This window comes from Capricornis sumatraensis, chromosome 3 (assembly GCF_032405125.1).
Source record: "Capricornis sumatraensis isolate serow.1 chromosome 3, serow.2, whole genome shotgun sequence".
In the NCBI taxonomy this organism is placed as follows: domain Eukaryota; kingdom Metazoa; phylum Chordata; class Mammalia; order Artiodactyla; family Bovidae; genus Capricornis; species Capricornis sumatraensis.
The window spans coordinates 34,598,711-34,614,220 of record NC_091071.1 but is presented as its reverse complement, the minus strand read 5'-3'; the positions used below and the strand labels follow the sequence as shown (position 1 = coordinate 34,614,220).

The window sequence follows — 15,510 nt, the reverse complement described above, 5'->3', positions numbered from 1 at the left end:
TGGAGCACCAGGGAAATCCCTCATACACTGATGTTTGAAATGTGCAGGCAGCACTCTCTGTTACCTGGAGCGGTCCTGAGTGCTGTAGAGTTACAGAGATGTTGCTTCTTGCACACCAAGGACCTTACGTGCCTTAGGGTAGGATAGAGTGCCTCGTGGAATTCAGACCTCTGCATCCTGAAAGGGAAGGTGGGATAAGAACTGGGATGTAGGGAAAGTGCCAAGTGTGGGCTGAGGCTGGAAATGAGTGCGAGGCCAAAAGATGAAGACTTTCTTGGGACTTCCCTGGCAGTCCAGTGGTTAAGACTCCATGCTTCCAATGCCAGGGGTGTGGGTTCGATCCCTGGTCAGGGAACTAAGTGTCCTCATGCTGCAACCAAAAAAAAAAAAAAAGCACAAACAAAAAAAGATGAAGATCTTTAGGAAGACTGCAAACAGTGACAGCTGTTAAGTATTTTTGTCCCAGTAAAGGAACTGTTTGTTGGTCTCCGTTGATTGATGAGGTTTCTGGGTAAGGACCACAACCACCAATCTGGTAATATTCCCCGATCTTGGTCTTCAAGCCCAGAGGGCCCTGGTTCCAACCCAGCTCCACGATCTCTGGCTGTGTGTCCTTGTGCAACTGTCTGAACCTCTCTGAGCCTGTCCCCTCACCTGAAAAATGGGAAGAGTAGAATTTGCATTTGGGGAGTAGATGAGATGGTGTGGGTCACGTTTGGCACAGCAGGCATTTGTTCGCTGAATCATAGCAGACCCTCCATCAGATCCTTTGAATTTCTGAAGCTAAGGCATTTCCAGAGAATTGTAGGAATACTGTCAGGCATAGGTGGTAACTCGTATCACCAAAAGAGTGTTTCCAAGTTGCCCTCGGTGCAGACTGGGGAGAAAATAAATGGCTCGTTTGTAACACGCTGTGGTATTTGCACCCTCAGCAGTTCCTGGAGTCCTTAAAACGATCTGGTTTCTCTGAACAGGAAACGTGTCTCTTCTCATCACGCGGGCCTTATCTGCTGGTTTTTCCTGTTCCCCCCCAACCCCCCCACCTCTCGCAGGAACGCTGGGTCCCCAGGGCAGAGCAGAGCCTGTGTTCACTGGATCGACACCTGGTAAACATTCATGAAACTGAGCAAACAGACTCCAGTCCGCTGGCCCAGGTCAGCTTGTTTGGCGTTGGCACAGCATCTTTCCCAACCCAGATTCTGTTCTCTCACTCCCGCTCCCTTGTGGGGTCAGAAATCCGGAACTCACCCAGCACTTCCAGGACGTGTCTTTCCGCTTATGTCCTGCCTCCAGAACGAAGCCTCTGCCTCTCCCATTCAGGGCTTGGATTTGAAGCCTTGTCTGTTCTTTTCTCCTGTATTCTAGAGACGCCATGTCCATGCTGCCTGCATGAGAGATTTAAGTTCACCTTATTCTTCCTGACGGGGCTTCCCAGGAGGCTCCATGGTGAAGAATCCACCTGCCAGTGCAGGAGACACAGGTTCGATCCCTGGATCGGGAAGATCCCCTGGAGGAGGGCATGGCAACCCACTCCAGTATGCTTACCCGGAAAATTCCATGGACAGAGGAGCCTAGCAGGCTATAGTCCATGTGGTCGCAAAGAGCTGGACAGGACTTTGTGACTGAGCACGCACACACACATTCTTCCTGATAGAGCCTAGGGGGCTGGGGCAGTGTGCGCAGGTGAACTGGGAGACAGAAACCTAAGGATGGAGAGTTTGAGGTAGACAAGCTTCTGTCTCTTGGAAGCTAGATCTTCAGGCTCGAGCAGAGCCACAGATTTGCACGTGCAAATGGTCCCTCCCAGGACGTTAGACTGTAGAAGAAATGCCTTCCCTACAAGGTGGAGGTTTCTTTGGAAACTGAGAACGTGGCCTGCGAGGAGCAGTCTCTTCTACATCCTGTGTGCAGGCTTCAGTTGGCCAAATTCTGTGCCTCGTGACCGTGTGGGTAGGTTTAATTCTTACCATTTCATAGATGAGGAAACTGAGGCCCTGGTGAGCTGAGCAACCTTTTTTTTTTTTTTTTTTGGCCATGCTATACAGCTTGTGGAATCTTAGTTCCCCAACAAGGGACTGAATCTGGGCCCTTACCTGGGCCCTTGGCAGGGAGAGTGCGGACCTCTAAGGAATTACTGAACTGAGCAACTTGCCCGGTCATCGAGCTACTAGGTGACACATTTGAGCCCAGTTTCTGGCTGATGTTACTTTCTCAACTGCACCCTCGGTCTGTCTTAGGAGTCAATACTTGCCCGTTTCTAAGAACAGTATTCCTCTCCCCTTATACAAGTCAGTGATGATTGTATGGTGTTCCACCAGCAGGTTATAGGAAATCATGAATTCATGAAAGCAGGGAGGAAGGGCCAGGGTCTGTTTTGCAGAGAAAGCTGGGGTGGGGAGGGGGGCTGGAGGAGGGAAGCCAGGTCCGAGATAAAACCTTCTCTCCCAAGGCCATCATCATAGGCCCTTGAATGGGGCCCTGTTAGCCATCTGCAAAGGCCAGGCCTCTGGCTTTATTGGTTGCCATGGCGACCCCTGGCCTTGACAATGGAGGCCCACTTAGCTTGAGCCCGTCATTGTGTCCCACTGAGTCTGCAGAAAAGCCGACAGTTGGGGCTGCAGACAGGGAAAAGAATGTCCCCAGCCTCTGCCAGCGTTTCTGTCTCCGTTCCAAGAGCAGATAGAAGAATGAGAGAGAGTATCTGGGGGGGCCTCAGAGAAGTCCAGAGGTTCCATCTCCAGCCAGTGACACATGCAAATGGTAGAGAGATGAGTCTGTCTTCATCGGATGGTTTTGGAGCGTTTAGTATGTATTCAATGATTGTTTGCAGCGCGGCACTGGGGCTGGGGATAGCTGTTCACTCGCAGCTAGGCCATGAGTCAGGTGCAATTGGGGTTGTCCCCATTTTACAGAGGAGGAAGCTGAAACCCAGAGAGGTTACTTAAGATGCTCAAGGTCACACAGCAGGCGAAAGAGGCTGGTTTCACATCAGGTACTCCAGCTCCCCAAAGGGCCACCTTGGTCTTCATTTTTTTCTCTTCTTTTTCATCTTTGGAATGTTTAACTTTCAAAGCCATTTCCAAGGACCTGGGGACAGTGCAGACCGGGGTCAAGTGCAGGGCCCACCGTCTACCCCTTAGGAAGGTGGTTGTAACCCTGCCTCGGGAGCATCACCAATCCCAGGTCACACTCATGGGTGTCCCCGGAGGGAGGGGGTGTCATAGATGGAGGGCTCCCCTGATTCTCACCAGCAGCAAGGGTAAGAATCACTGGCTTTTGAGCCCCAAGACCGTGGAGGGTCATTCACCTCTGAGCCTATCACCCGAGGCAGACACAAGATGTCACACAGAAGGTACAAGGCACACAATAGGTGAGCCATAAGCGGCAAGAAACACTGTGATTGATTGTTGTCGTTCAGTCGCTAAGTCGAACTCTTTGCAGCCCCATGCAGCATGCCTGTCTTCCCTGTCCTTCACTGTCTCCCAGAGTTGCCTCAAACTCATGTCTGTTGACTCAATGATGCCATCCACACATCTCATCCTCTGTCCTCCTCCCCACCAGCTTCTCCTCCTCCCCTCAATCTTTCCCAGCATCTGTGTCTGTCTTTTTATTCTCTATGACTTTTTATTCATAGAAAAAAATCAGAAGCTTTTTTTTTTTTTTTTTTGCCCTTTCACCTGAATTCCTCTCGCCCTATTGATTTAAACATTGCTCCTGCCCAGCCCACCCTCCAAATGCACCAGGAAGATAAGAGGCAGCAGAGAGAACTAATTAGCATTTTAATTAAAGGAACCGGGATAGGGAGCGGTGGGTGGAAACCCAAGGACTCCTGTATCTGGTGAGACCAGGGTTTCAACTTGTTTTGACTGAAACCGCACACTGAGAAACAGATTCTTTGTAGGGGCTCCACGTGTCTGAAACAAAGGTCACCCCCCACCTACCGTGTGCTCTGATGGTTCCTATTCTCTTTAGTTTATTGATTGATTGAAATTTCTCTTTTGGTTCTCATCATGGCAAGGAGAAAAGTTCCTGTCTGATGCTAGCCTGCTTTTAACACCTGTCTGAGAGCTGCTCGTCTCCATCTTAGCAAGAAGATGGGACCCTCTGCAGAAGATGGGGCCCAGCAGAGGCTGGAAACCTTGGGCAGTCAACCGCATCCAGCTTTTAATTTCACAACCTGCCTTGATTTTATTACGTTCTTTCCCCGATCACTTTTATTTGCAGCAAATGAAAGTTTGAGAGAAGGATGCTGGGCAGTGATTAGTAGGGGCTGTTGTTGATCAGTCATTCAGTTCTGTCCGACTCTTTGTGACCCCATGGACTGCAGCTTGCCAGGCTTCCCGGTCCTTCATTATCTCCCGGAGTTGGCTCAGACTCATGTCTACTGAGTCAGTGATACCATCCAACCATCCCATCCTCTGTCACCCCCTTCTCCTGCCCTTTATCTTTCCCGGCATCAGGGTCTTTTGCAATGAGTCGGCTCTTGGCATCAGATGGCCAAAGTATTGGAGTTTCAGCATCAGTCCTCCCAATGAATATTCATGGTTGATTTCCTTTAGGATTGAATGTTTGATCTCCTTGCAGTCCAAGGGACTCTCAAGAGTCTTCTCCACCACCAGCTATAGGAAAGTAATTTTAAATAGGAAAGTTTAAAAAGCAAGTTGATCTCAAGAAGTACATTAAGTGGGGACTTCCCTGGCGGCCCAGAGGTTAAGACTCTGTGTTTCCGCTTCACAGGGCATGGGTTCAATCCCTGGTCAGGGAGCTGAGATCCCACATGCCGCGTGGTGGGGCCAAAAAGACAAGGATTTCAGGGGCCAGGGGTGCCTGGCAAGCAGCCTGTTTTCCATTCAGAGTCGGGATTTCTCCAGCCCTGCCTTGATCCCAAGCCTCAGGGTGGGCTGGTGCTCAGAAAGCTCCCCCTCCAGCCCTGGATTCCTCGGGCCACCCCATCCCTTTTCCAGATGTGCAGCAGATTGCAGACGGGGGGTGTGGCGGGGCCCGGTGGAGGGGAGGCTAGTGCCACTGCTGGGGCAGGAGTGGGGGCCAGGAGCAGCGCTGCAAGGAAGTCTCCATAAACTGCGCCCCAGATGCTTCTCAGGGTCAGAAGAGGCCTTAGAAACGACATGATCCTACACCCACGTTTTACACACAAGGAAACGGAGGCCGGAAGTGGGGTGTGTCTTCGATTCCAGAGCCAAACAAGGGCTGTGATGGACAGGCAGAGACTCAGTGACTTCAGAGTTAGGGGAGGGGAGTACTATTATTAAATTGCCCTTTTAACACGAATTTCAGACCTGCTCACTAATTTTATTTTTTTTATTATTATTTTTGTTTTTAGCTGAGCAGGGTCTTCATTGCTTTGCACCAGCTTTTTCTCTAGTCACTGAGTGTGGGGACTGCTCCCTAGTTGCTGGGTAGAGGCTTCTCATTTCAGCGACTTCTCTTGTTGTGGAGCATGGCTTCAATAGTTGTGGCTCAAGGGCTTAGTTGTTCCTCAGTTGTTCTGTAGGATCTTCCCAGACTGGGGATCGAACTCATGTCCCCGGCATTGGCAGGCAGGTTCTTAACTACTGGACCACCAGGGACATCCCTGGATTTACATATCCTCGAAGTTTCAGACATAAACAGAATCTTACAATAGGAGACCCTTTATGTCTGGATTCTTGCACTTACGATGTCTTTAAGGTTCACGCATGCTGTATCAGTGTCTCTTTCTTTCCTTTTCATGGTGAATAATAATCCATGGCATAGACAGACCACATGGTGCTCATCTGCTCATCCATCGGTGCCCGCTGGGTTGTTTCCACCTTTTGGTGATTGTGAATGGTGCTACTGTGAACATGTGTGTTCATGTTTTTCTTCAAGTTGCTATTTTCAGTTCTTTTGGGTGTATATTTAGAAGTGGAATTGCTGGACCATATGGTAATTCTGTGTTTAACATTTTGAGGGACCCATAATTCTCAAACCACCCACTCTAAGGCTGGGGGTTTAGGAGCTGGTCCCTGGCTTCTTCCTTGCCGTCAGCTCCCACCCCACTTGATGTTCTCCACTCAGCTCATCCCAGCAAGTCCCTCCCCCCAACTCATCAGTGACCCCAGCATCTCATTAACATCCCGAGTACCTATTCCCTCCTTGCCCTCTGGGACTTGGCTGAAGAGGTTCCTTCTGGATAAGACAAGAGCAACTGGCACCTTCCTTCCTTCGGAGGGTCTCTAGTGGGTTCCATCTGGCAATTAGAAGATTTTTTTTTAAATATTTGTTTACTTGGCTGGGTCTGTTGTAGCATGCGGAATCTTTAATCTCTATTGAAGCATGTGGGATGGTATAGTTGCCGCTTCCGGGGCTAGTTCCCTGACCAGCGATAGAACCTGGGCCCCCTGCATTGTGAGCATGGAGTCTTAGCCACTGGACCACTGGGGAAGTCCCGTGACCTAATTCTGTGCATCTTCCATTTCACTGCTCTGAGATATCATGCTTGAGTCCATGGGCATTCCACATCCTTTCATGCCTTTGAGCATTAGCTCAGCTTCCCAGGTGGCCCTAGTGGTAAAGAACTCGCCTGCCAATGCAGGAGACATAAGCGATGTGGGTTCGACCCCTGGGTCAAGAAGATCCCCTGGAGGAGGGCATGGCAACCCACTCCAGTATTCTTGCCTGAAGAATCCCATGGACAGAGGAGCCTGGCACAATATGGTTCATAGAGTCGCAAAGAGCTGGACACGACTGAAGCAACTTAGCATTCATTTCTTCATTGATTACCTCCCCTTTCTTTCTATGGCTTCTGGAACCTTGCTGCTTTTCAAGGGGCAGCACCGCCACACACATACACTTAGAATTAATTCCTCTGTTCCCCTGGCAGCTTGTTTATACCAGCAAAGGTAAAGATTCCATTCTGTCTTATGCAGAATTAGCTGTTGACAGTGAACTGGGCATTTCTTTATCTACATATCCTGCCAGGTTATTTTAAGGATTTATTGACATGATGGGTAAAGCAGTTACTACATTAAATTCTCCTGTTTTCTCCCCCTCATTCCTCTGACACTAAATTATGAGCTTTAGAAAGAGAGCAGCATTTTATTCATCTTCGCTTTCTCCTGTGTCTAGATAATGCACTGCCTTTCGTGAAACAGGTACCTGATTAATTTTGTTGATTGGATTAGGGGGCCAGAGAAAGTGAATGAATGACATCAACTCTTCTGATTGTTGGAAATATATTGTGCTGAGAAGTAACCTCTGATAGAGATCAGGTTTCGTTATAAGGTCAGTTTCAACTGCGGGCCACTGAAATGTCACCGAGATATATTTCCCAATGTGACATTTTGTAATTGAAAGTGTACGGGTGTGACTCACTTTTGCAGAGCTCTCAAATGTTAATATTCGAGTTCTCCGAGATTCTCGCATTTTCAAACACATATCTAATGGAAATTGAATAGTGTGGAGTCCTTAGTGCTCCCATTTGAGACGAATAGTCTTCAAAGAGAGATAGCAATCGCTCTTTCTGCCTAGTTGTGTTGTTGCCCTTAGTCGCTCAGTTGTGTCTGACTCTCTGCAACCCCATGGACTGCAGCCCGCCAGGCTCCATGGGATTTCCCAGGCAAGAATACCGGAGTGGGTTGCCATTCCCTTCTCCAGGGAATCTTGCCAACTCAAGGACTGAACCTGAGTCTCTTGCATCTCCTGCATTGGCAGGCAGGCCTTCACCACTAGCACTACCTAGTTACAAGGCTGCTAAATTAACAGGGTTGCATTGAGTTGGCTGTTCTGGAATAGATCAAAAAATCCATTGAGTTATCACAGAAAGAGTCTGGTTTCTCAGTTAATTTATGGTCACACTTTCCAAGACCATGCTTTCCTCAATAACATTTTCTCAGGTGAAAAGCAGCAAGATTTCCTCTCTTAACAGGAACATTTGTATTCATCAAGCCCCTTGCTTCTATAGTTAGGTGTTTTGCTAGTCACTGAATTAATCCATGTAGTCATGAGCAAGGGTTTGGGGTTAGGCAGCCCCAAGCAATCCTATCATCAGGCCAAATACCATGACCTCTCTGAACTTCTATCTCCTCATATCAGAAATGGGGAGGTACCCTACTCCCTGGATGGTTGAGCAAATTGAGGGGGATCAAATACCCTTCAAAACAGTCACTTCTTGGAGGAGGAAATGGCAACCCACTCCACTATTCTTGCCTGGAGAATCCCATGGACAGAAGAGCCTCGCAGGCTACAGTCCATGGGAGTCACAAAGAGTCAGATGTGACTGAGCATGCTCACATATTAATTAAACACATCAATATGTTTTTAGAGAGGGATATGATCAATTAGTTTGAGAAGCACTGCCCTGGGGGTCCTCTGGTCTCATTTCTTTCCCACACCTAGAGTTGCTAATATTTCCCACCCTATCTCTTTTGACTTTTTTTTTTGGTGGCAAAGGGAAATAATAACATTTCAGCAAAAGATGGAAAATTTCAAAATCACTGCTATTCTAAGCTTCCAGATAATAGTGGTTTCCACTGTGTGTCTATGTGTTCCCTTCTAATCTTTGTCCAAATGCAAGATATATTTTTTCATACAAGCCTTCTGTTACAACATTTAAAAAAAAAAAGCAGTCACTTCCATCCTGGAGGATTCTGGTGGCTCAGATGGTAAAGAATCCATCTGCCGCGCAGGAAACCCAGGTTCAATCCCTGGGTCAGGAAGATCCCCTGGAGAAGGGAATGGCTACCCTCTCCAGTATTCTTGTCTAGAAAATCCCATGGACAGAGGAGCCTGGTGGGCTACAGTCCACGGGGTCACAAAGAGTCAGACACGACTAATCACATACATGCCACACCACAGCAGAAACCAATGCAGCATTGTAAAACAACTATACTCCAATAAAAATGAATGAATGAATCCATATACAATGAGAATCAGAAAAATAATGAAATAAATGAAGGCATCCCATATTCATGTGATTGCCATTTTTGTGAATAAAAATTCTATTAAAAAAAAAAAAAGCAGAACCTGAAAATTTCACATCCTGGAACCCTCTTGGTCCAGAACACGCTCGGGATGGTTGGTTGTGCTGGAGAAGTCCACCCCTCCAAATGGGCTCCAGGGACTGCTCTGGATTTGCAGGGTTCCCAGCAACCCAGCCACCAACATTCTGGGTGTGGACAGGGCGGGGGGCCTCCTGGCCTCCCCCACTGAGTGGTCACCAGGACACCTGCTCTAGAGTTTTCTCCATCTGAGTTTTTCCATCATGTAGGACGCAGGCTGCTTTGCTTATCCAGGTGGATGAGGCCCTCTCACCAGCTTGCCCACAGAGGGTCCTCCAGCCAACTCTGTCCTCTCTCTTTGTTTTTCCATCTGGAATGTGGGTGTAATAATCCTACCTAGATACAAGGTCAAGAAAAACACAATGTGGGGAACTTCCCTTCCAATGGCTGAGACTCCAGCTCCCAATGCAGGGACCTCAGGTTCGATCCCTGGTCGGGGAACTAGATCCCACATGTCACAGCTAAGAGTTCACACGCTGCAACTAAAGATCCCACATGCTGCAACTAAGACTCAGCACAGCAAAATAAACTAAGAAAAAAAAAAAAAAACCCACAAGGTGAACAGGCTTTGATTTAAAGTGTATATACTCTGGAGACCTCCCTGGCAATCCAATGGTTAGAATTCTGTGCATTCACTGCCGTGGCCTGGGTTCAATCCCTGGTTGGGGAACTAAGCTTGTGCAAACCAGGCAGTCAAAAATTTTTTAAAAAATAAAGTGTAGGACTTCCCTGATGGTCCAGTGGTTAAGAATCTGCCTGCCAATGCAGGGGATACTGGTTCAATCCCTGGTCTGGGAAGATCCCACGTGCCAGGGAGCGACTGGGCCCAAGTGCCACAGCTCCTCAAGCCTGTACTCCTCAACAAGGGAAGCCACTGCAGTGAGAAGCCTGCCCACCGCAACTGAAGAATAACCCCCGATGGCCTCCACTAGAGAAAGCCCTGGAAGACCCAGCAAAGCTAAAAAAATAAATTATAATTTTTTTTTGAATCATAATAAATAGAGTGTACCTTCTGCATGAAAGCAAAGGCTCTGATATTAGCAGAACCTTCTTTACCATGTGGGGAAATGGTGGGGAGTGGGATGCTTGGCCAGCAAGGGCGTGGCCTCTGTTGGCCTGACTCTGAGTTTCTGGTTTCTTTCAGGGCCAGAGCGTGTGACGGGGGTCTCTGTTCCCAGCGGAGGGGACCATGGCCTCCATGTTGCTCACCCAGCGGCTGGTCTGCAGCTTCCAGCACAATTACCGCCTGTTGGTGCCGGGTAAGCCCTGGGGGATCTTGGCAAGGACTGGTCCTAATGGAAGATACAATCCAGCCCAGAGACTTAGGGGTCCAGAAGAGTTCTTGGGGACAAAGGGAACTGCTGTCCCACCCACCCCCAAGAAACTGTCCCCTTGGCCGCCCCTCCCATCTCCAGCATGTGCTCCTGTGCCCGGGAGGACAGCTCAGCCATGGGCAGGGAGCTGATCTGCCCTGGAGCCTCTCTGCTTGCCAGAAGGGCCCAAACCATCCCCACGGGGACCGTTGGGGGAAATACAGAGCTAGGTTTGCTGCCAAGAAACAAGGAAACTACAAAAACCCTTGTCATTCACCTAAAAGCTTCAAGGACGCTAGAGAGTGGGCCCTATCCAAGGAATGGCCACCCTGCCCCTCCCTCTCCCTTACCTCCACTCACCCTGCACCCAAATGGCCAGCAGCTCATGCAGTCACCGCAGCCCCTCTCAGTTCAGTTCAGTCGCTCAGTCATCTCCAACTCTTTACAACCCCATGGACTGCAGCACACCAGGCTTCCCTGTCCATCACCAACTCCGGGACTTTACTCAAACTCATGTCCATAGAGTCGGTGATGCCATCCAACCATCTCATCCTCTGTTGTCCCCTTCTCCACCTACCTTCAATCTTTCCCAGCCATGAGGGTCTTTTCCAATGAATCAGTTCTTGCATTTGGTGGCCAAAGTATTGGAATTTCAGCATCAGTCCTTCCAATGAGTATTCAGGACTAATTTCATTTAGGACTGACTGGTTTGATCTCCTTGTAGTCCAAGGGACTCTCAAGAGCCTTCTCCAACACCACAGTTCAAAAGCATCAGTTCTTCGGTGCTCACCTTTCTTTATGGTCCAACTCTCACAGGCATACCTGACTACTGGAAAAACCATAGCCTTGACTAGACAGACCTTTGTCAGTACAGTAATGTCTCTGCCTTTATATGCAGTCCCTCTCAGATGCTTCCATTTTTCTCTGCCTCACTGAGTTCAGGCAGCATAGCCCAGTGAGCACCCTGCCTGTATGATCTCAGGAGACCTCCTTCCATAGTTCCCACAAGGAAGGAAAGGGTGAACCCCAGTTTACAGATGAGAAAACTGAGGCTCAGAGAAGCCAAGTCACGCAGCCCCTTGAATGCAACTCAGATGTGGGAAATAGAGCCCACCGACCCAAACCCAAGGAATGGACTTGGAGACACCAGGTGCAGTGAGAAGCAAGGCTTTAATGATGATGTTGCAAGATCAGGCGTCTGGTGGGCAAGTTACAGTGGGGTTTTTATCCTCTCGGCACCCAAGTCCCTCCCCCAGTCCCTCCTTGGTTGTGTACTACGGGGTTAACAATCTTCCTGGGAAAGTCACCTGGGTTTATTACTCCCCCTTTGTCTGGATTTTCCCACGCAAGTATCCTAACAGCTATTACATCAGCAAGCTGTCCCTCTAGGCTAGTTGTCTTTGAAAATGGACCGCTTTAAGTTTTTCTTACGTCAGTCCAGCTCCAAACACTGGATTATTATCCAACCCCTCAATGTGCCTCCTGGGCTCTCTGGGGGCTCTGTGGTAAAGAACCTGCCTGCCGATGCAGGAGACGTGGGTTTGATCCCTGGATGGGAAAGATCCCCTGGAGAAGGAAGCGGCAACCCACTCCAGTATTCTTGCCTGGGAAATCCCACGGAGCCTGGCGGGCTGCAGTCCATGGGGTTGCAGAGAGTCGGGCATGACTTAGCGACCGAGCATGCATGCAGCTTGCCTCCCAGCAGCTCTGGGAGGAGGAAGCTTGTGGTAGCCTGCTTCAGATGCCTGCCTCTCCACGTTGCCCCCAGTTCTCAGAGCTCCATGGTTGCCACCACGATGTCCCCTTCTTATTGTGTGTCCCGTCTGCCTTCTGAAGACAAATTGTCAGTGGAGTCCTTGGTCTCCTTGTTGAATGCGGCAGGCGTTTCTATCTTGAGTGTGATAAAAAGCAGGAGTGTTCTCTCCTCTCCCACAGGCTTTATTTTTAAATATTTTAGATGTGCAGAGAAATTGCAAAGACAAAGAGATCCCACATGCTGTTCACCCAGTTTTCCCCAGTCTTATCATCTTACATCACCAGGATGCATTTGTCATTGCTGAGGAACTGACCTTAGTACTTTGATCTGAACCAAACTCTAGACTTGCGTGTGAATTTCGGCAACGTTTTCTCGGGGACTCCTTCTGCTCCAGGGTCCAATCCAGTTTCATTGTCTCCTCTGTTCTATGAGTTTTCTCCGTTTTTCCTCTTTTTTTTTTTAAACCCTGATAGCCTTGAGAAGTTATTAGTGGGTTTTGAGGGTTTGTTTTATTTAATTAGAAGATAAGTATATTAATGCTTACCCCTAATCATGTAACAAATAAACTCCAATGATGCAGGTCTGTTGTGTTCCAAGTAGAAGGGAGAGTCATTAGCACGGAAGATTCATCAGGTCTTAGCTGCGGCTCATGACTACCTACCTAGCACAGGCTTAGTTGCTCCATGGCTTGTGGGATCTTAGTTCCCCTGACCAGGGATTGAACCTGCATTCCCCACATTGAAAGGCAGATTCTTAACCACCGGACCAGCAGAGGAGTCCCAGGTGTTTTTGTTTTAAACAAAAGCAGAGCAAATAACTCCAGTTGAACTTAATCTTGATTTTGGCTAGGCTCACATAGAGAACCCTTGCTGTTTGAGAAAATGGCACTTATTTATTGCTCTCAGAAGAAGATCTAGAGGACATTAAAAACATCGGATGGCAGCTTTTACAGTTTGGAGTTAAAAACTGACTCTGTGGATTGCACAGTCATGGAGGGTAGTGAGCATCATTATCAGACCCAGAGGATCGGGTTGAATTCACCCACCCTGCCTGGTCTTGCCTGTCAGGGCACGCCCCTGCCCTCTGGGTGTGCTATTTTATTCATGAATGAAAATGTTGGATCATTCAGTGTTGATTCAAACTTCTTCCTCCTTTTGGTAGTAATTTGCCTTTGGGAGAAGTGAATTGTTTTACTGCGAATGTTTCATTTCAAAAATCCACACTAGATGAGATGCACTATAAATCCATGATGCTCACAGCATCTGGGAAAGGAGAGGTCCAGTGGACAGACTGCCAGCTTTACCACTTTCCATCTGTGTGACTCTGGGCAAATTTATTGACCTTTCTGAGCGTAGTGTCTCCTTTAACATTAGACTCTTAATAACATTTACCTCCGATGGGGTTGTAAGGATTACGTGAGGTAATCCATGGAAATAACTAGGAATAATGTCCAGTATGTTCACTGTGAGTGCTCAATAAACGGACATCTGCTCACACAGCTGGATAGAAGGGGTCCTGGAAAAGGCTTTCTTGGTCATTCAAATTGTGTTCTTTTTTCTTGTGGTTTATGGCACTACATGTCATCACATGAAGTGTTGTGTTGGTATTTGGTTATTTTCCTCTATAAAAAGTCACAACTGAGATATAGTAAGAAAAGCACAAGTTTTCTGGACTCAAGTTCTGGCCTTGCAAACTCACTAGCTATGTGACCTCAGGAAACTTGCTTAACCTCTCTGACCCTCATCTGTGAAATGGGGACAGTATCTTCTCACAAGAAGGTTGTGGATTAATCAAAACAATAGGTGAGGGGCTTCCCTGGCGTTCCAGCGGTTATGACATCACCTTCCCGCGCAGGGGGTTCAGGTTCGATCCTTGGTCTGCGATCTGAGACCCCACAGGCCTAGGGGCCAGAAACACCAAAACATAAAACAGAAGCAATATTGTAACAAACTCAATAAAAACTTTAAAAGTGGTCCACATCAAAAAAAAAAGTCTTTAAAAAAGAATAAAATAATAGGTGAGCGTTTTCCTGAATATATGTGAGCTTCTCCATCTTCCTTTTTCCAATAGCACATTTGCAAAAAAAAAAAAAAAATCACCAGACTCCGATTTTCAGAATTTCTGCCCAGCATTTTTGCCCTGTCCCATCCACACCCAGAAAGACTTGGAACACGGTAGGAACCAGTGCGGTTCCTGACCCAGGTGCATCTGCCTCGCACCTGGCCTCGGCATCCCTGCCTCATGCCCCATCCATCTCCGCTGTGTCTCCCAGGTCCTACCCTGACCCCGCTTCCCAGCCCTGTTTACTCTTGGTCCCGGCATCCTGGTAACCACAGCTCCGCGGGACCTCACACGCTCCGCCTCGAGGTCCTTTCAGCTGCAGGCCCCACTGCCAACTGCCTCCACCCCTGGTATTCCTGCTTTCAAACTCCCAAGAAATTGCTACAATGTAACGTCAAGACATTTTCTGGAGAAAGGAAGAGAGGACTTGTATGTCCTCATGAGAGAGTGACTTAGAGAATGACTTACTGCTTATAGATTTCTCACTTTCCGCCCTTCTCTGGAAACAAAGGAAGATCAGCAGGTTAAGAGCCCTATTTATCCAAATAGACCTGTTGAATGCAGGTCTGGTTGGAATCAGTCTTGACCAGTAATGCTGAGTTCAGGCCAAGGAAGCGAGAACCAGTTGAGTGTGTATGCGTTGTTTTTTTTTTTTAAGTCATCAGTATGGTCCATGATTTTTAACTCTCTGCTGTTGGAGTAAGATCTTTAGAAATTCCTTTTTCATTGTAAGATCAAACAAAAGGTAATAAAAGCTGGTATCTTCATGCCTGAAAATAAGGGTGGTACTGGATTTTAACTGGATTTTATGTTCAAAGGGCTCCACTTTATTGCATAATTAATTCAGAAACCTTCTTTGATATTCCAAGCAATTATGAAACATTAAGAATTTATGTTTTCTAATATCATGGCTTTTTATAGATTGGCAGGTCATGTGTGTGTGTGCGTGCATGTGTGTGTATGACAGACACTAGCATGTTTTAGTATTTGTTTCCCCTCCTGTATAATGCAATAAATAGCAACTATCCCTCAGGGTTGTGTAAAGATGAAATAAGATCACATACATGATTTGTTTTTCTTTTTTAAAAAAAATTATTTATTTTATTTGGAGGCTAATTATGTTACAATACTGTGGTGGTTTTTGCCATACATCAACATGAATCAGCCACGGTGTACATATGTCTGTCCATCCTGAACCGCCCCCCAGACCTCCCTCCCCACCCCATCCCTCTGGGTTGTCCCAGAGCACCAGCTTTGAGTGCCCTGCTTCATGCATTGAACTTGCACTGCTCGTCTGTTTTACATATGGTGATATACACGTTTCAATGCTATTCTCTCCAGT

At 47.7% G+C, this 15,510-nt stretch overlaps 1 protein-coding gene across 1 annotated transcript in view; it reads left to right on the top strand.

Moving 5' to 3' along the window:
- Positions 1–15,510, top strand: part of ABAT (4-aminobutyrate aminotransferase) — an 87,126-nt gene that overhangs the window by 35,766 nt on the left and 35,850 nt on the right. Inside the window, exon 2 of the mRNA XM_068968918.1 lies at positions 10,183–10,297. Coding sequence (XP_068825019.1) covers positions 10,228–10,297 — 70 coding nt within the window. The 5' untranslated portion in view covers positions 10,183–10,227. The remainder of the gene's footprint in view (positions 1–10,182; positions 10,298–15,510) is intronic.